The sequence below is a fragment of the Theropithecus gelada genome, chromosome 1 (assembly GCF_003255815.1).
Source record: "Theropithecus gelada isolate Dixy chromosome 1, Tgel_1.0, whole genome shotgun sequence".
Classification (NCBI taxonomy): domain Eukaryota; kingdom Metazoa; phylum Chordata; class Mammalia; order Primates; family Cercopithecidae; genus Theropithecus; species Theropithecus gelada.
The window spans coordinates 138,537,265-138,558,031 of record NC_037668.1 but is presented as its reverse complement, the minus strand read 5'-3'; the positions used below and the strand labels follow the sequence as shown (position 1 = coordinate 138,558,031).

Genomic DNA, 20,767 nt, shown 5'->3' with positions numbered 1-20,767 from the left:
TTTGTGCCTGACATTCCACCTTCCATAAGGAAAAACAACAGGCTTTGGACTCTAGTTATGGTATGTTTACTTCTGAGGACCAGACTCAGGACTTTAAGCAAATGTTCCTAATGGGAAAAGAATGGAGAGAAATCTGAGATCTCACTACCAGGAAAAGGTTAAAAAAAAAAAAAAAAAGTATAGCTTTTAAACATGATAGAAAAGTATAACAGTTTTAATATTTCATGTGCTCGACCTGAAAAATTTTAAAAGTACTATATCAAGATAAGCTGTAATCTAGTTTTGCACTTTTTAAATATTTACTCAGCAGAGCTAACCCTATTCCAAAAACCTAAGTGATTAATGAGGCTGGTTTGAACTCCATAAAGAAAAGTACATTATTATGAATATATGATAATATTTTGATATTATTGGTACTGGTAGTAAGAATGTCACATTCATTCATAAGCAAGCAGAGCCAACTGATGAACCGAGATATTTACAATGAAGAACTCAGACTTGAATGCAGATTTTTTTCTCTTCCTATGAAATAAATGCAAACCTCCCTTTAGAAAGTGTTTTTTTAAATTTAAAGAAACTGGACTGCACACCGAACTATATTATCAATCAATTTCTGTCAGTAATAGATGTTTATATCTTCTATCACTGTAGTGTTGATAATGTGGTTTAATTAAGACAGATTTCCTTAGAGAGCAATTGGGGTCAAGATTCACAAATCATCTCCCAAAATGCCATGAAATATGAATTATATTTAAAATTCTGTGCAAAATTTAGCAGCTATCACTACCAATCAAAAGGGTCATTTTTACAGTTTTAATAGTATGTTGAGAGAACTACGGTACTGAAATGTACAGAGCCTGGCTAATTCCACTAATATTCTTAATTTAAACATGACAAGTCTCAGAGCCTAATCTTCATATTGTTAAAACAGAATAGTTCTCCAATGTTGTACTTTTTTCTCTTTTGTTGAGATACAGTCTTGCTCAGTTGCCCAATGCAAAGGCAATCATAGCTCCCCACAGCCTCAAACTCCTGGGCTCAAGTAATCCTCCCACCTCAGCCTCCCGAGTAACTAGGACTACAGGCACACATTACAAAGCCCAGTTATGTTTTTATAGAAATAGGGTCTTGGTCGGGCTTGGTGGCTCATGCCTGTAATCCCAGAACTTTGGGAGGCTGAGGTGGGCGGATCACAAGGTCAGGAGTTCGAGACCAGCCTGATCAACACGGTGAAACCCCATCTCTATTAAAAATACAAAATTACACGGGCATGGTGCTGGGCGCCTGTAATCCCAGCTACTCAGGAGGTTGAAGCAGGAGAATCGCTTGAACCTGGGTGACAGAGGTTGCAGTGAGCTGAGATCACACCATTGCACTCCAGTCTGGGTGGCCAGAGCGAGACTCCATCTCAAAAAAAAAAAAAAAAAGAAAGAAATGGGGTCTTGCTTATGTCGCCTGGGCTGGTCTTTAACTCCTGGTCTCAAGCAATCCGCATGTCTTGGCCTCCCAAAGTGCTGGGATTACAGGCATGAGCCACCACACCCGGCCTATGTTATACTTTTTCATGTACAACTGACCAGGTAATGTTTGTAACTCGGCAAAGGAAAAAGATTTAATTTCACAACTATCGGACAGATGTGACCATTAATGAACAAGCTAATGTGGTTCTCTGGGAAGAAAAAAAAAAAAGAGTAGGCCAAATATCTGTATTGATTTGCTAATATGTAGTGAAATTTTAGTGATTTGGTAACCACATTCCAAATTTGGTATAGAACCTCTCCAAATCTGGTAGTTTCTTCCACCAACAATAGTAAACATAGGCATGGGAGAAATTCTCCAATATGGAACTAAATAAGAACTTGATTTGTTTGGCTTTTGACAGATGTCTAAATTTTATGTTTTGTTCATCAGGTATGTCATCATGTATCTTAGACATATTGTGGTATACTGAGAGAAACATTTCCTCATTACATTCACATATCCTTTGAAGTTTACGCATAAGCCTATTTATATTCCGCCGACATCTGCACTTTTTTACATTCACTCTTAATTCCTCTTACCATGGGCAGATCTTTCAGGATCTGTATTCCATCTCCAGGACCCATGTGTGCTATGTGGTTAAAATTAGTTGGATTAGAAATTAATTTATTTCTCATTTCTGGATCTCGTAGCATTTCCCTGTAAAACAAAGCATCTGTTTAGACACTGTTTCCATAGTTAATTTATGTAGCTTATGAAAAAAATTAAGCACACTTAATTTTCTTAATAAAAACACAACTGTTAAATCACATTAATAAGAATATAATTAGAGTAACAGAATATACTCAATTAAAAATTTACTTCCTTAGAATGTTTTGTTTTAAATTTTAAATATAAGATCTTATTATTTTAGGAGGAAAAGTAGAGAGGGTCTTTTCAAATACTTAAGACATCAAAGAAGCTCGATTTTACATATAATTCTGAACATTTTATGTATCTCTTTAAAAATGGTAACACTTCAATCCTACTTCTGTTTGCTCATGAAAAGTCTGAACTTCTTAGACATATACAGGTTTACTGTATGCACAGCTATGTCCTATGCTTATATTGTAGAAAGGTACACAATCCAAAAGGATGACTATTCCATATTCATAGAGAAGTGAATAAGGTGAATAAAAATATGGTACTTTAATCCGGTGCATACTCACAATTTTGAGAATATTAATTAAAATGAGATAGAGAAGTTACATTCATTATTGCAGTTTTTGACACCACAGATGAATGAGATTTTCAGATACCCAGTTTTCCTTCCAAATCAAATATAGTGTCATCACCAAGTAGTCCCAGATGTACAAGCAGGCATGGATGATAGTACAGGTTAAATATCTACCTCCTCTGCTGCATCCTTTCCTCTTCTGGGACTCTGAAGGAATAACGCCGCTTATTGTTAATATTTCTAACCATTTGTTTCCGACTATTATCTGATGTTTCAGGAACTACCAGTTCGTCCCCTTCTGTTAAAACGAAAAAATACAAACGATAATGATGTTCTTTAAACTGTTAAAATGCTTTTTATCTATTAACCTCCAAGACAGTACAAACAATGATAGTACAAGTATATGCAATTCTGGTTTTTAAATGTTGGGTTGATAACCACAGTAAATAATATTTAACAGAACCTATGTAAACAGATAATATGCTGAAAGTAAACATAGCTTACAAAATATACTTTCATTTTTACTTGATTATAAACATAGTATGGCATAATTTTACTAGAAGAAAACTGTACTTGCCTTGGTGTTCTGTCACTCTAATCAGCCACCCCACCCCACCTCAGTATCTCAATACTGTGTTTTCTCTCCCTCCAGGTATTGATTTCAATGGCTTAGGGTGTTGTTAAAGAGCTACTATTATTACCCTGAGCAGTAATCAGGCATAAATGGTAAACAACAATAACAACTATCTTTACATAATAAAAAAAATTTCCTTTGCAAGGTTTAATCTATGAGACATGGAGTTAAAAAAAGGAGCTGTGCTCCCACTACCCTTCCTTTACAAAAGGTAAGAATCTGTCACTATTTCTCCTCTTCTAATCTTGGGGGTAGATGTTTAATCATATACACCTAGCAACCCAGTGACAGTCTTATCCGATGTCAGTTTTAATATCTAGAAGTAAACAAAACTGTCCGCCAGGGACTCCCAAAACATGCTGAGCTATGTGAAAAGAAGAAAAAAATAGACAACTGTATCCATAGAACACAACAAAGGGTGTCATTATCTAAATAAGATAAGGAAAAAGAGGAAAGTTTAGAAATTTTCAACACCCAAAAAGCTGAAGTGAGAAGGAGGAGGTGGGAAGAAGCGAAATGAGCCTATAAGAAAATAAAGGTGATAATTAGCAAAAGTGCAACATGATACTCGTGGCATAATAATATGGCTTAGGCAGACTGCTTTCCTAATAATACATATTTTAAAAATAGAATTATTATTATTTATTTTTTTGAGGCAGGGTCTTGCTCTGTTGCCCAGGCTGGAGTGTAGTGGCACCATCACAGCTCACTGCAGCCTCAACCTCCTGGGCTCTAGTGATCCTGCTGTCTTGGCCTCCCAAAGAACTGGGATTACAGGCACATGCACCACTATGCCCAGTCAAAGAATAGAGTTTTTGAAGTGAATGATAATGTGGGACACAAATTTGGAATTTGAGAATTATGAGGGTAAAGCAGGTCGTGGAGACTTAGGGTGGCAATGGGAGATTTTGGACAGGCAGAGGGCTGCAAGAACACTGACTCTTAAGAAATGACAGAGAAAGCAAAACACAGAAAAAGAAAGAACCTCTTGAGATTCGATTTCCTTCCTTTGTCAAAGAAAAAGACAACTACATTAAAATTTTGTCAGGTCCCTCTTCTCCAAGATCTACCTCTACTCTTAGCCTAGAGTAGAAAGATGAAAAAGCATGGGAAGAGACAAGTCAGAGTAAGTTTTGTCTTACAGACACATAGTGGGTATGAACACATTTATGACCAGCATAGTCACATACAGTGAGAACAGGGTGGAGCCAATCTTATACAAATATGTGGAGTTCCTCTAAGAAACAGAATACAGGCATACCTTGGAGAAAGTGCAGGTTCAGTTTGAGACCACATAATAAAACAAGTATCAAAATAAAGCAAGTCACACAATTTTTTTGGTCTTCCAGTGCATATACATTATGTTTACATTATACTGTAGTCTGTTAAGTGGGCAACGGTACATGTCTAAAAAAAATAACATACATACCATAATTTAAAAATGCTTTATTGCCAAAAAATGCTAACAATCATCTTCACCTCCATGAGTCGTATTCTTGTTGATAGTAGGAGGGATGTGGATAAGCTGCTGACTGAGCAGGCTGGTGGTTGCTGAAGGTTGGAATGGCTGCAGCAGTTTCTTAAAGTGAGACAACAATAAAGTTTGCCACACTAACTCCTCCTTTCACAAAACACGGTTCTCCATAGCATAATGATGCTGTTTGACAACATTTTACCCACAGTAGAATTCCTTTCCAAACTGGAGTCAATCCTCTCAAACCCTGCCTCTGCCCTATCACCTTAGTGTATGTAGTATTCTAAATATTTTCTTGCTTTTTCAACAATGTTCTTAACATCTTCACCAGGAGTAGATTCCATTTCAAGAAACCATTTTTTTTTTTTTTTTGCTTACCCATGAGATACAACACCTTATCCAATCAAATTTATCATGCGATTGCAGCAATTCAGTCTCCACTTCTAATTCTAGTAGTTCTTTTGCTCTTTTCACCACATCTGTAGTTACTTCCTTCACTGATGTCTTGAACCTCTAAAAGTCATCCATGAGTGCTGGAACCTGCTTCTTCCAAACTCCTGTGAATGTCGGTATTTTGTCCTCTTCCCATGAATCACACATGTTCTTAATGGCATCTAGAATGATGAATCCTTTCCAGAAGGTTTTCAATCTATTTTGCCCAGATTCATCAGAGGAATAACTATCTATGGCAGCTATAGCCTTATGAAATACGTTTCTTAAATGATCAGACTTGAAAGTCAAAATTACTCCTTTGTCCATGGGCTACAGAATGGATACTGTGTTAGCAGATGTAAAATTAATCTCCTTGTACATCTCCATCAGAAATTTTGGGTGACTTAGGTGCATTGTCAATGAACAGTAATATTTTGAAAGAAGTCTTTCTTTTCTGAGCAGTAGATCTCAACAGTGGGCTTAAAATTTTCAGTGACATCCTGTAAACAGATATGTTGCCATCCAGACTTTGTTGTTCTGCTTATAAAATATAGGCAGAGTAGAGTTACCATATTTCTTTCTTTTTTTTTTTTTGAGATGGAGTTTCGCCCTTGTTGCTCAGGTTGGAGTGCAATGGTGCAATCTCGGCTCACTGCAACCTCCACCTCCCAGGTTGAAGCAATTCTCTTGCCTCAGCCTCCTGAGTAGCTGGGACTACAGGCATGCGCCACCACGCCTGGCTAATTTTGTATTTTTAGTAGAGACAGAGTTTCTCCATGTTGGTCAGGCTGGTCTCAAACTCCTGACCTCAGGTGATCTGCCTGCCTCAGCCTCCCAAAGCGCTGGGATTATAGGTGTGAGCCACTGTGCCCGGCTGAGTTACTATACTTCTTAAGGGCCTAGGATTTTTTCGAATGGTAAATGAGCACTGGCTTCAACGTAAAGCCACAAGCTACAATAATCCCTAACAAGAGTCAGCCTGTCCTTTGAAGCTCTGAAGCCAGACATTGACTTCTCTCTAGCTATGAAAGTCCTAGATGGCATCTTCTTCCTTATAGAAGTCTGTTTTAGCTAAACTGAATTTTATATTGTTCAGTGTAGCCACCTTCATCAATTATCTCAGCTATGTCTTCTGGATAAACTGCTGCAGCTTGTACATCAATACTTGCTGTTTCACCTTGCATTTTTATGTTATGAAGATGGCTTCTTTCCTTAAATCTCATGACCCAAACTCTGCTAGCTTCTTTTCTACTGCAGTTTCCTGACAGCTCTCAGCTTTTATAGAATTGAAGAGAAAGTTTTGCTCTGGATTAGGCTTTGGCTTAAGGGAATGTTGCAGCTGACAGTCTATCCAGATCACTAAAACTTTCTCCGTAACAGCAATAAGGTTGTTTCACTTTATCATTCATGTGTTCTCTGTAGCAGCACTTTTAATTTTTTTCAAGAACTTTTCCTTTGCACTCATGACTTGGCTAACTGTTAAGAGGCCTAGCTTGCAGTCTATCTTGACTTTCAATATGCCTTCCTCATTAAGTTTAATCATTTCTAGCTTTTGATTTAAAGTAAGAGATGTGCGACTCTTCAGTTGAACACTTAGAGTCTATTGTAGGGCTATTAATTGGCCTAATTTCACTATTGTTGGTTCTCAGAGAATAGAGAGGCCCAATGAAAGGGAGGGAGACCAGGGAACAGCTGCTTGGTTGAACAGTCAGAACACACACATTTATCAATTAAGTTTGGCATCTTATATGGGCATGGTTTGTGGCACCCCAAAACAATTACAATAACTTCAAATTTGGATCACTGATCACAAATCACCATAACAGACAGAATAACAGTGAAAAAGTTTGAAATATTGCAAGAATTACCAAAATGTGAAACGGAGACATGAAGTCAACACATGCTATTGGAAAAATGGCGCTGAGACTTACTGGAGGTAGGGCTACCATAAACCTGCGATTTGTAAAAAATGTAGTACCTGTGGAGCATGATAAAGTGCCACACAATAAAATGGGGGTATGCCTGTATAAAACTAAGTATGGGTCTTGGAAGTGAAGTATCTAAAGTTTACATTTCATTAACTTCACGAGGTATCCATCTCTGAATGAGAATCACCTTTCAAACCTGAATATCCTTTCTTAAGTCATAATGGAATGTACTCTTAGCATAGATTCCTGCTATGTTCACCAAGAAACCTCTGGTTCCAAGACAACGTACCAATGCACTGAACCAGAAATCAAGCAATTTTGTGTATTCTAGTACTTATAACATAAAAACACACCAACAAAATAAAACAAAACCAACAAAAATAATCACAGAAAACTTCCTATGGATTTTTTTTTGATAGTAGAAAAGACAAATTTATTGGAGGAATATGGGGTAGGTGGGAAAAAACCATTAAGATAATAATTTCATGGCCAGGCACTTTGGCTCACACCTGTAATCAAAGCACTTTCAGAAGCCAAAGTGGGTGGAACACGAGGTCAGGAGATGGAGATCATCCTGGCCAACATGGTAAAACCGTCTCTACTAAAAATACAAAAAAATTAGCTGGGCATGGGGGTGCGTGCCTGTAATCCCAGCTACTTAGGAGGCTGAGGCAGGAGAATCGCTTGAACCCAGGAGGCAGAGGTTGCAGTAAGCCAACATGGCGCCACTGTACTCCAGTCTGGCAACAGAGTGAGACTCTGTCTCAAAAAAAAAAAAAAAATTCACTACCCCAAAATAATGGGTCTAAACGTTTTAATGTGTTTTCTTGAAGCCAATATTTTTACTTATATTTGTCCACTTAAATTATTTTAAATACTGGCTGGGTGTGATGGCTCAGGCTTATAATCCCAGTACTTTGGGAGGCTGAGGCGGGCGGATCATTTGAGGTCAGGAGTTCAAGACCAGCCTGGCCAACATGGTGAAATTGTCTCTACTAAAAACACAAAAGATTAGCTGGGTGTGGTGGTGCACACCCATAATCCTAGCTACTCAGGAAGCTGAGGTGGGAGGATCACTTGAACCCGGGAGGAGGAGGATGCAGTGAGCCAAGATTGTGCCACTGCACTATAGCCTGGGCAACAGAGTGAGACTCTGTCTCAAAAAAAAAAATTATTTTAAATACATAATGTACCATAAATACATCCTCGCTAACAGACCTGCCATAACAGATCAGAAATTTACAAATACTTCTATTATACAGAAATTTACAAATACTTCTATTATACAGAAATTTGCTGCTATGACACAAAAATGACTTTATTATGTAGAAGAGGGTACTATAATAATATTTGTTAAAACTGAGACTTTAACTGTTTGGACACCCTGACAGGCAAACAACATTTAATTCTATGTGAGCAGTCTCCCTGGCATTTTATGTGTGGTATGTAATAACTTGTGTGACAGTCTCACCTCAATATTTTGGTCACTGACCAAATATCCACCCCTCCTGTCTGTAACACTCTGGGTCTCCATTCCCTCTCCTGGTTCCAGGCACTCCCGTGACTCTCCTCTCTTTCCTGCTTCTTCCTATGCTGACATCACCACTTTCGAAGTGCTAGGCCCTGTACACTGGCAGGCGATATGTTCCTGAAGACATATTCCTCAACTCTAGATGAGTGTTTATAATTTTATGTTATAAATTTTGGTTAGGTTCTACAATATTGAAAATACAGAAGATATAATCAGCTACACTTTCTCTACTTACCCAGGTACTCCACAGAAAAATAACAAGGTACATTAGAATCAAATACTTACACGAGCTTGAACAGAATGACTTTTTGCTTAGTAATTTATTCTAATATATTAAGAATGTGACTGGCCAACATCATAGACTTGGAGTAAGATACACCTGTGTTGAAATCTGGACTCTGGCACTTACTATTAATGTGACCTTGGGCAGGTAGCTTAGAAATAATATTTCCAGTGAAGCTATCCCTATGAGTATATATATTTTCTTACCTGCCATCTTATTTTTGAAATATATTAATCTAATGGTCTCCAGCCCTAAAAGATTTAATGATCCTTCATTGTTTAAGGGTCGAACCTAAAATAAAAAACAAAATTAGTATTCTGACAAAACCTTTAAAAACTAAATTATAAAACGTACATCCTGCTTATAAAGTACACCTTATTAAGACTTCTTGCTTATCTACTTCAAAATACAGCCCTCTCAGAAAAATCAACAATAATTCTGACTGGAAAGGTATAATACTATCTAATTTGAACAAACAAACTTACAATGATAACATTTTAAAGGAAGGCTATCCTAGGCAAATGAACAAATAAGTAGAAGTACATTTAAACCTTAGACATTTTAAAGCCATTAATGACCAGTTATACTAAGAAGATATCAACATGGCTGATTTATGAATTCTTACTATCAAAAACTAAATGCATAGATATGATGGAGATGGAAGGGTAGATCACTGGGGAAAGGAGGGACTGTCAATAAATAGTGATTGAACAACTGGTTATATGGAACCAATAAAATAAAATCTCTACTTCACACCATACACAAAAGCATCAATTCCAATTGGATTAAAAACAGAAATGTAATAGGCTGAGCTTTACAATGTTTGGAGGTTGGGTATATAAATTTAAAAAAGATTAAAAAAAGGTAAAATGTTTGGAGGAAAATAGAATGTATATTATGACTTTAAGGTAGGAAAGAGTTTCTTAAACAGGAGAAAAAAGACAAACATAAAGGAAAAGAAAGATACATTTAACTACATTAAAATCAGTAACTTCTGTTCAGCCAAATACAAATGAATGAATAGGTCACAAAGAAGAAAAAGATTTACATATCCATTATTAGCCAGTATCCACAATGTATAAAGAATTCCAATAAATAGGAAAAATGTGGCCAATCCAATAGCAAAATGAGCAAAAAGCATGACCAGGCATTTCATGGAAGAGGAAATATGAATGATGAATAAACATACAAAAGACTTTCAACTACACAGTTAGTTAGGGACATGCAAATTGAAACTTCAACGAAATACTACTTTGTAACCATTTACAAAACCTATGAATCCTGACAATGGAAAGTACTAGTATGTGGATAAGAATTCCTTTATGCTGTTGATGGGAGTACTGGTTGGTACAATTACTTTGGAAAATAATATGACACTATCTCATAAAGCTGAATAACTGAACTCCCTATGTCTCATTGATTCTGCTCCTAGGTATATGACTGAAACTCCTGAAAACTATTCCAAAAAACATGCAGCAACATCACAATTGCAAAAAGCCAGTAAATAATTCAATGTCTACCCACCAGGGAACAGATAAGTTCACGCAACAGAATATTTTATAGTACTGAAAAGCAATAAACTACGGTATATGTAACAACACGAATGAATGAGACTTGGTGGATGAGTGAAGAAAGCAAGATAGAAAATGACTATATATTATAACATTTTATAAAACTCAAAACCAAGCAAAACTGAAAGATATATTATTTATGGATACTTAAATATGCAAAAATTCTGTATTTTAAGAAAAGCAAAGGAATGATAAGCACATGATGCAGTTTGCAGTTGTATGAGTGATGTTCTGATTCTCAGGTTAGGAGGTAGGTTCATGAGTGATCAGTTTATTATCATCCCTCACAAAGGCCATATATTTATTCTTTCACATATATTGCAAAAATTACATGATAAAAATCAAATAGGGCTGGGTGCAGTGGCTCCCGCCTGTAATCCCAGCACTTTGGGAGTCAGAGGCAGGCGGATCACTTGAGGTCAGAGGTTCGAGGCCAGCCTGGCCAACACGGTGAAACCCTGTCTCTACTAAAAACACAAAAATCAGCAGGGCATGGTGGTGTACACCTGTAGTCCCAGCTACTCGGGAGGCAGAGGTGGGAGAATCGCTTGAACCCAGGAGGCGGAGGCTGCAGTGAGCCGAAATCATGTCACTGCACTCCAGGTTGGATGACACAGCGAGACCTTGTCTCAAAAACAAAAACAAAAACAAAACAAAACAAAAAACAACAAAAAAACCCCACAGAAAAGTAATAATGACCAGTCCAAATTTACAAACTAGGGTATATTTTAGTTGCTTCAGATAATCTGGCAGTATTTACAAGAGCTTTTTAAACTGCCATTATGATTTTAAATGGGAGCTAATTTTGAAATATCATCTCAGCGACTTTCACGTATTCTCTAAACCCTGTCCCCCAACTAATCATACATGCTATATATATATCACATCTATCTACATGAAACTATTGCTCTTCATTTTTGCAAACTAGCAGTTCTATACTTGTCAAAATTCTCTGTGTTATGGAAACATAGGATTATAAATTAAGAAAAATATTACGTTTTATTAGGAATATATGAAATCTTTATTTTTCAATTATGAGACACTTAAACAGTTTTGGTTCTAAGTTTAACCACTTTTCTAGCCTGTTAAATCTATCCTCACAAGATTAAACACTGGGTGAATAACAGTTATAATTCATAATAATCGTGTAGTCTCTCAGAGCTCCTTAATCCAAAAGTGGAAGACAACACTGACATTTTATTTTAGGTTGTAGGATATATTCTAGTTGTTCATAATAATAGCAATCATACTTTGCATAAACCAAATATAGTAAAATTAGTATGGTTTTAGCTAGGCCTAAGGAAATTAACCAACTTTATTTCTGTTTCTATTTTCTCACTCTTAGCTAAGTCCCAAACTGCCAATTACACATGCCACAAAATGTTGAGTTAATTAAAAAAAATTACTATGTAGTAATTTAGTGTTTTCACTTATACTCAGTTGGCTTAGCCAACATTTTAATGTTAAATTACCTTTTTGAGAGGAAGAGTCTGAATCCATTCCATGGAGTTCACATCAAAGATATCAACTGCATTTTCACTGTACACCGAGAGATATGGTGCATTGTAACCTGGGAGAAGAGAAGGAGGGGGCAGCTTGTGGATTACTTTTAACTATTAAACCCCAAATATTTTGAAAGGTCTACACTAAGTAACTGTAGAGTGGAATCCCACCCAAATCCTATGTGGCTATCATATAGTAGCCAAATCAAAATATTTTTGAAGCAAATAGAACTTATATCGTAAATGAAGAACTGGCACACCAATGTCAGATTATATAGCCATTATAATATAGACGGATTTTGTAAGCACCAGGGGTATACTATTTCCCTGCCCAACATGAGTTCTATAAAGGAATTTCATTATATTTAAAGTATTTGATTCCTAAAAGTAGTTAAGTTATTGACAGTGAATCAAACTTAGAAAGTAGAGAAATCTCCAGGTAAGTGTTCTAGTCCCTGTTAAGAAAGTATAATAAAGCACTGTAGCATAGTTACATGAATAGGGTAGATGCTCAATATATACTTGTTGAAAGAATGAATATCAACAAATGAATATCAACACAAGCAAAGAAAGATTCAATGGTTTACTTAAACTAAGGTTACAAAGCGAATTATTGGCAGAGCTATACAAAAAAGTCAGACATTCCAACTCTGACTCTACATTAGAATAATCATAATTATTACCTGACTCAGTTACAAAACAGCATTTATTCTATTGATAAGAAAGAGAGTGTGAGAGTGTGTGTGGGTTTGTGTTTTTAGAGATAAGGTCTCATTGTGTTGCCTAGGCTGGAGAAAAGTGGCATGATCATAGCTCAAGTGATCCTCCCACCTCGGCCTCCTGGCTAGTTGGGACAACAGGCATGCAACCACTACACCTGGCTAATCAAAGAAAATTTTTTATAGACACAGGTTCTCGCTATGTTGCCCAGGTTGGCTTAGAACTTCTGGCCCCAAGCAATCCTCCTGCCTCAGTCTCCTGAAGTGCTAGGATTACAGGTGTAAGCCACTGTGCCCACCTAAGACTGTATTTTTCAGAAGAAATATTAAAAATAGTTAATTCCCAAGATCTGCAGTTGAAAAGTTGGAAAGACAAAAACAACAACAATAACAAGAAAAAATAGTTAAACCTTTCATCCCAGGATGGAGGGTGGGGAGAAAATAAGTCTGGATGGGTAGAACTAGACGTATTTTTCTTTCGTCCTGTTTATGCAGACTTTCTGATTTTTCTGTAATAAGCATGGATTGTCCTGCCAAACTTTCTTGCAATGAACCTCTAACCTTGACTAGACCCATACCCATAACTCCTCCTCCTATCTTGTTACAAATGAAGAGGTTTTACTCCTCCTTTCCCCAAGTAATTCATGCACCTGTCTTCTGAATTTTGTCCTCTCTGGTCTTCTTGGCGGTCTTACTCTATTTCCCATATAGACAACTGTTCCACATAGTTCCCTAGGGTTTTTTTTCCCTTCAGCATTTTAACATGCTCAAGTATTTTTCATTAAAAACAAAACAGTATGGATGAAATACTTCTCCTATGTGGTTCTATAGAACTCTCTACTTCTGCTATCATAGCACTTACATTCTACTGCAACTACTTGCTTTATCACGAATCTTTTCCACTGCACCCATGCTCTGTGGGGGTAAGACTGTTATCTATTTTACTCATTGCTGTAACTCATATTCAATGGCACATATTCAATAATAATTGGAATATTCAATAACCAAAGTATTCCATAATTAAAAGTATTCAATAAGGCTGGGTGTGGTGAGTCAAGCCTATAATCTCAGTGCTTTGGGAGGCCAAGTTGGGAGGACTGCTTGAGGACAAGAAATCGAGACCAGCCTGAACAACTAATGAGATCATCTCTACAAAAACAAAAAGTAAAAACAAGCTAGGCGTGGTGGTGTGCACCTGTTGTCCCAGCTACTCGGGAGGCTAAAGTAGGAGGATTGCTTCAGCCCAGGAGTTGGAGGCTGCAGTGGGTTATGATGATACCACTGTACTCTAACCTGTATGACAGAGGAAGACTCCATCTCTCTCTCTCAAAAAAAAAAAAGTATTCAATAATTTATTACATCTTCATATTTCTTGAAGGGGTAAAATAAGCAATTATAAATATCTACCCATCTAGATAAAAATGGAAAACTGAAAAACACCTCTTATAGATGCTATATTATACCTTTACATACCTGATTAAATAATTCACTTGGTAACTACTTCTCCAGAATAAGTTCTGTGAGACACTGATGCTTACAAGCACCATATTTTGGGGGACCATTAGATAACAATTTAGGGTTATTTCAAAATATGACATGGGGTAAAAAATCCATCTTAGTGAAATATTCCACAGAAAGATGTTTTGTTTAAATCACGTGCATGCTAACGCTGGCCCTGTTTGCCCTGGCCTAATTACGTATGGTTTTTACATCAACAACATAATCAATACTGAGGAAAAGCATTAAGAATGACTTTTTGAAAAAACTGTTATTAACAATGACAACACTTGGGAGATGAAGTGGAAGGGAAAAGGAAGGAAAGAGACATAAATGTAAGACAGTCATAAGAAAGAGAATCTTACAACAAGAGGAAGGATTTGCTGGCCACATCAATTCCTGTTGTCTAGATCTTCGGCCCTGGCAGTCAGTATATATCCCAATGCTGTTAAAACACAGCAGATATTCTTTACTGGAGATCTCAACTGCGCAGATAGCATCCATTGGTTGATGTGCAATAAATGATAGTGTATGGTCATTTGAATGGAGCATACTGTATGGACTTCCTTCTCCATTCAAAGGGTATCTTAGAAATCCTGACTGGAATCCCACACAGAGTTGTTCACTGAAGATTGCCATCCACTGGACATTATATGGGACTTGAATTTCCTTAAATTTTCTGTGACGAGTCTTGCTCTGAAATAGTTCATAACAGAGGACCTGCCTTTTCATAGCCACACACAGGCATGTGAGAGCTCCATGGCGCACCTTTCCAGAAGTTATGGTTTGACACCCTTTAGTTTCTGCCAGCTTGTAAAAATCGGTCTCTCGCCCATCCAATGCTGACAGAGGAAAAAGTCGTACATGACGATTTCGTCCTGAGATCACAGCAACAAGCTGATCATTTGGTATGAGTTCAATCTGATGAATCTTCTTATTATCACCAACTCGAATAATTTCTAAACACAAAGAATAATAAATCAAAATTTTATTGATTCATCATATCCCAATTATACTCAAAAGGATGTAAGTCAACTTACAGATGCACACACGGAAGAATAAGAGATCAGAAGTCACAGGAAAAAAAGATAATCAAACCCATCATAAGATAATTTAACTCACCTATAGTACGTATTGAGTCCTAAGATTTCTGGCAGCCAAGGCAAACCCCAAAGGATTCTTGTGTAAAAGTATGCCAAATCCTCAAGGAAAACTTTTTTACTGGCACTAAATTCTAGGGAACATCACCATGGGATTCCCGTTTTTAAAAACAGAGAACTCACTTTTCAGAAGTTTTTATATGGGTAACAATGCATTGTCTTAAATGCACTGTTTTCCCATGATCTAAGTTGATATAAAGATAAAACTTAGAATATTATATTTATGAATACCAAGTTATATTGGTTTCTCTTTATTTCACCCAGCATTTAGTTTTTCTCTAGAAGAAAAACCTCCAAACAAACACATTTTAATAGCTGTTGTCTCTTTTGATACTAACAGAACAATATGAAAATCAAGTTGTTTATTTTTTTTTCATGTTCCATCTTTAGAAATACAATCTGGGCTGGGTGCGGTGGCTCATGCCTGTAATCCCAGCAGTTTGGGAGGCCAAGGTGGGTGATTGGATCACCTGAGGTTGGGAGTTCGAGACCAACCTGGCCGACATGGAGAAACCTCGTTTCCACTGAAAATACAAACTTAGCCGGGCATGGTGGTGCATGCCTGTAATCCTAGCTACTGGGAAGCTGAGGCAGGAGAATCGCTTGAACCTGGGAGGTGGAGGTTGCAGTGAGCCAAGATCACGCCACTGCACTCCAGCCTAGGCAGCAAAAGCGAAACTCCGTATAAAACAAAAAAGAAATGCAATCTGAGTTCATACAGAACTGTTAAATAAAATGATATAAGAAAGACAACACACATTTGAAGTTTTAAACCTCAGGGGGACTACAGAAATTTAAAAATAACCTTTTAATTTATAAACATATCAAATTAGGTCTGGAAAATTTTAGTCACAGGATAAATAAGAGCAAATCCTGCTCTTTGTAGAATTTAGAATCTAGAGTTAAAATTTTTTTTAACACATGATTGAAAATTACTCAAAAAAAAAAGTTTTCTCTTACCATCTTTGGTGACATGTACAACAAATAACCCTTCTTCGTTTCCCAAAGCAATTCTTTCATGATCTATGTAAGACATGAATATGAAAGATTTTTATTAGGAAAAAACCATGTAATGCTAATAAACCAGATGTTAAGAACATTTGGTGCAAAAAATGGAAATAAAATAAATTACAATAACAGTTTACACTATTTCTTTCAGATTATACTGGTAAATCTCTCATGTCTTCTAAAATAGAATAATTATTAAAGAATAATCCATATCAATACCTACAAAAATAAGTAAATGTTTAATAAACGAAACAAAATGAAAAACCTAAGTTGTTCTACACTTCTTGTTTTGGGAGGTAAAAATTGTGAATGGCATTTGAACCGTACTCATTAAACTTTTCAGTATTCATGAAAGTAACAAAAGAGTTAGATGCATACACAGGAAAACAGCAAAAATTTAAACCTACAGACACAGAAACTGCCATTTGTTAAGAGGACTTCTTTTATGCAGGGCACTCTGTGTTATGTATTCCATCTTATTTAAACTTCCCAATAACCTCAGCAAGGTAATTATCATCTATATTTTATATACTAAACTCTAAGAAACTAACTTGTTCTAAATCACACAAGCAGAAAATAGATTGGTAGGCTAATGTTTACCACTGTTGTTTTTTCAGGAAAAAAAGGCACTTTGAAAGTGTACTTATACTCCTGCTTACTGAAAAACAAAAGATCTGATATAGGTCTCATTCATTCAATAAACATGTACTGAGCATTTGTGATACGATGCATAGTATGTTGGACACTGGGGATTCCTAGATGAAAGCCAATCCCTGTTCGCAAGTAGATTAGTAAACAATAATAATATGATAAATGTTATAAATTCATACCTATGATTGCGGCTGCCTGGGTTGTTTTAATGAGGGGTAGAGTGCTGTCATAAGCCTCTTTGGGAACATAGACTGAGCGGTCTCTGAATTTGTTTTTCTTCAAAATCTTGTGCAATTCACTCAGCACTCCCACCCACTTACTCTTCTCATTCTCACTGTCTGCTAGCATCAGGATTGAACATTTGTTATTAGATGCTGAGAGCTGGGAAGCTGTGACCTAGAACAATTTAATCAATAATCATGACATTAGAAAACAGACACCCTTTATGCTAGTTTCATGATTATGTTAGTTTGCTTAGCACTCACCAATAAAATGAGCATTCATTAAATGATACCGTTACTGGAGTTTAGCTATTCCTAATCAGAATAACTACCTTTAGCACTAGATTACATGACAAAGCAAAGGTGACAGGTATCATTTGAAATGTTTGTATCATTTTCATTTTCCTTCTATAAAATTGCCAGAACACTATCACTAAAGAGGCATTAAATACACTCATATATAACAACAATAACTGACATTTATTGAGTAAATACTGAGCACTGGGTAGATCTAAGCACCTTACAAGTATTAACTCATTTAACTCTGTTAACATCGTCATGAGATAGGATGTACTGTCATTATATCCTTATATTATATATGAAACAAATGGTGATGCAAAGAAATTAAATCATTTCTCCAAGGACACACAGCTAGAAATCTGGGATCTTGTGCCCATGCTCCTAAGCACCACACCATACTGACTTGCAACTTGTTTTAAGAAGTCAGAAGTGCTCAGAAATATATTCGCTGTTACTTCACAACAATAACTCACATCATCGTTAAGACTTGATAATTTAAATTAGTATTTAAATGAAGGTTTATCATTATACAAACAACACTATCAGAGCAGTTTTAAATTTTACCTATATGAATTCCTTATTATAAGTAAAGAATTCCTTATTAAGTAGCAGTGACAATAAAATCACACTACGAAACTCAGTAAGTGGGCCTCTGTAGGCTCCCTTGGTGGCTGGGAGGAAAATAAATAGTTGTCAGTCTGGGAACTAAGAGACTAAGTATAATCTTTGCCTGACCTTCCTTAGATACAAGGTTCACAGAGAAATATAGGGAGATAGGCATAACTACTAGGCAGTAGTTTTTTTTTTTTTTTTTAATCTCTGTTGTCTTAATTTACCAACTCAAGATTGCATCATTTGGCAATAGCCGCCAAAGATTGCTACCAACAAGTCCTCCTAAGGAATTCCATTCTTCTCGTCAAGAGGTGGAGTCTATCTCCCCTCCTCTTAAATCTGGGCTGACCTCATGACTTGCTTTGACCAATAGAATGCAGAAGGGTTATTATACCTGTTTTGGGCCTAGTCCTCAAAGGGCCTGGTAGTTTCTTTTGCTCTCTTAGAAGCCAGCCACTGGGAGCTCAGCCAGCCTACCTGATGACCACAGACCACATGGAGCGAGTTCACAAAGAGGAGAACTGAGATCACGCAGCTAACAGCCAGTACCCAGATGTAAGAGCAAGGTCATTAGATGTTCTGGCCCCAAATGAGCTGAATGCAGTCACATGAGTGACACTAGCTCACACCACAAGAACTGTACAGCTGGTCCACAGAATAGTGAAAAATAATAAATCATTGTCGGTTTAAGCTACTAAGTTTTGGAATGGCTGTTACGAAGCAGTAGGTATTTTTAATTTTTAAGGACAGACATTTTTATTTTTTTAAAAAACTTGAGAAACCTCACACTTATCTCATTTTCCATCTGGTAGTATTTATTTGAAAACTGAATTGGAACTAAAAAATATTATCTACCAGGAAGCATATTTTATAAGCCATATATTGATGCTTTCTCCAGGTCTTTCACTAATTAAATATTTAGCACCAATTTTCTATACCCTCAAGTACTGGATGACATGGAATATATAAAAGAATGTAAGATTTAGTTTTACTTATAGTGAATTTATGATTTATATAGGGAGGCAAAATACACTCATTAAAAACACATAATTCAGTGATCAAATTATAGTATACACACTTACCCTAAATATACAGGGTATATCTTTTCGACTTGCATGGATAACATCAGAAGCCAACACTGAACTCACAGAAAATTCTTCATCCCTGAAAGAAAAGCAAAGCATTAAAAGTTAGTATATGTGGCTATGTGTGTGTGGTTTGGGGTGTGTATCCAAATAACACATATGAAGCAATACCCAAAGCTTAACTGCACCAAACACCCAAATTTAATTTTTTAAAAAATTTAATTTTACCCCATTGTAATTAATAGTGCCCCAAATAATTTATCAAGAATAACTTCCTAGTGGCATATTATACAAGAGCTAGAAATCATTGCTGGCTTACTCACAGTTAAAAGGCCAGTTAAGTATACATGTAGAACTGGGATTTGAACCCTGGTAGGTCTCTGGAGCCTCCATGGACCCTCTTGCCTCCCATAATAAATCTTAAGTGCCCTCAACCCAGCTCATGTTACATTTCATTGTTCCTTCAACATCTAAAACATATTTCCTCCACAATAATTTCTTCTGATTCCCTTAATTTTGTTGTTGGTACCATGACTCCCTTAGTCTTTTTTTTTTTCTCTTTCTTCTTCTTTTTTTATTATTATTATACTTAAAGTTCTAGGGTACATATGCATAACGTGCAGGTTTGTTACATATGTATACTTGTGCCACGTTGGTGTGCTGCACCCATCAACTCATCAGCACCCATCAACTCGTCATTTACAACAGGTATAACTCCCAATGCAATACCTCCCTCCTCCCCCCTCTCCATGATAGGCCCCGGTGTGTGATGTTCCCGTTCCCGAGTCCAAGTGATCTCATTGTTCAGTTCCCACCTATGAGTGAGAACATGCGGTGTTTGGTTTTCTGTTCTTGTGATAGTTTGCTGAGAATGATGGTTTCCAGCTGCATCCATGTCCCTACAAAGGACACAAACTCATCCTTTTTTTTGGCTGCATAGTATTCCATGGTGTATATGTGCCACATTTTCTTAATCCAGTCTGTCACTGATGGACATTTGGGTTGATTCCAAGTCTTTGCTATTGTGAATAGTGCTGCAGTAAACATACGTGTGCATGTGTCTTTATAGCAGCATGATTTATAATCCCTTTGGGTATATACCCAGTAATGGGATGGCTGGGTCATATGGTACGTCTAGTTCTAGATCCTTGAGGAATCGCCATACTGTTTTCCATAATGGTTGAACTAGTTTACAATCCCACCAACAGTGTAAAAGTGTTCCTATTTCTCCACATCCTCTCCAGCACCTGTTGTTTCCTGACTTTTTAATGATTGCCATTCTAACTGTGTCTGTGAGATGGTATCTCACTGTGGTTTTGATTTGCATTTCTCTGATGGCCACTGATGATGAGCATTTTTTCATGTGTCTGTTGGCTGTATGAATGTCTTCTTTGGAGAAATGTCTGTTCATATCCTTTGCCCACTTTTTGATGGGGTTGTTTGTTTTTTTCTTGTAAATTTGTT

The 20,767-nt window shown here is 36.7% G+C and overlaps 1 protein-coding gene across 5 annotated transcripts in view; it reads right to left on the bottom strand.

Moving 5' to 3' along the window:
- Positions 1–20,767, bottom strand: part of CDC42BPA (CDC42 binding protein kinase alpha) — a 332,255-nt gene that overhangs the window by 24,489 nt on the left and 286,999 nt on the right. For all 5 annotated transcript variants that reach the window (XM_025383741.1, XM_025383503.1, XM_025383585.1 and 2 more), the window contains 8 exons: positions 19,301–19,382; positions 17,265–17,481; positions 16,387–16,449; positions 14,632–15,225; positions 12,021–12,118; positions 9,184–9,268; positions 2,870–2,993; positions 2,061–2,178 (listed from right to left, as the gene is read on the bottom strand). In XM_025383741.1, coding sequence (XP_025239526.1) covers positions 2,061–2,178; positions 2,870–2,993; positions 9,184–9,268; positions 12,021–12,118; positions 14,632–15,225; positions 16,387–16,449; positions 17,265–17,481; positions 19,301–19,382 — 1,381 coding nt within the window. The remainder of the gene's footprint in view (positions 1–2,060; positions 2,179–2,869; positions 2,994–9,183; positions 9,269–12,020; positions 12,119–14,631; positions 15,226–16,386; positions 16,450–17,264; positions 17,482–19,300; positions 19,383–20,767) is intronic.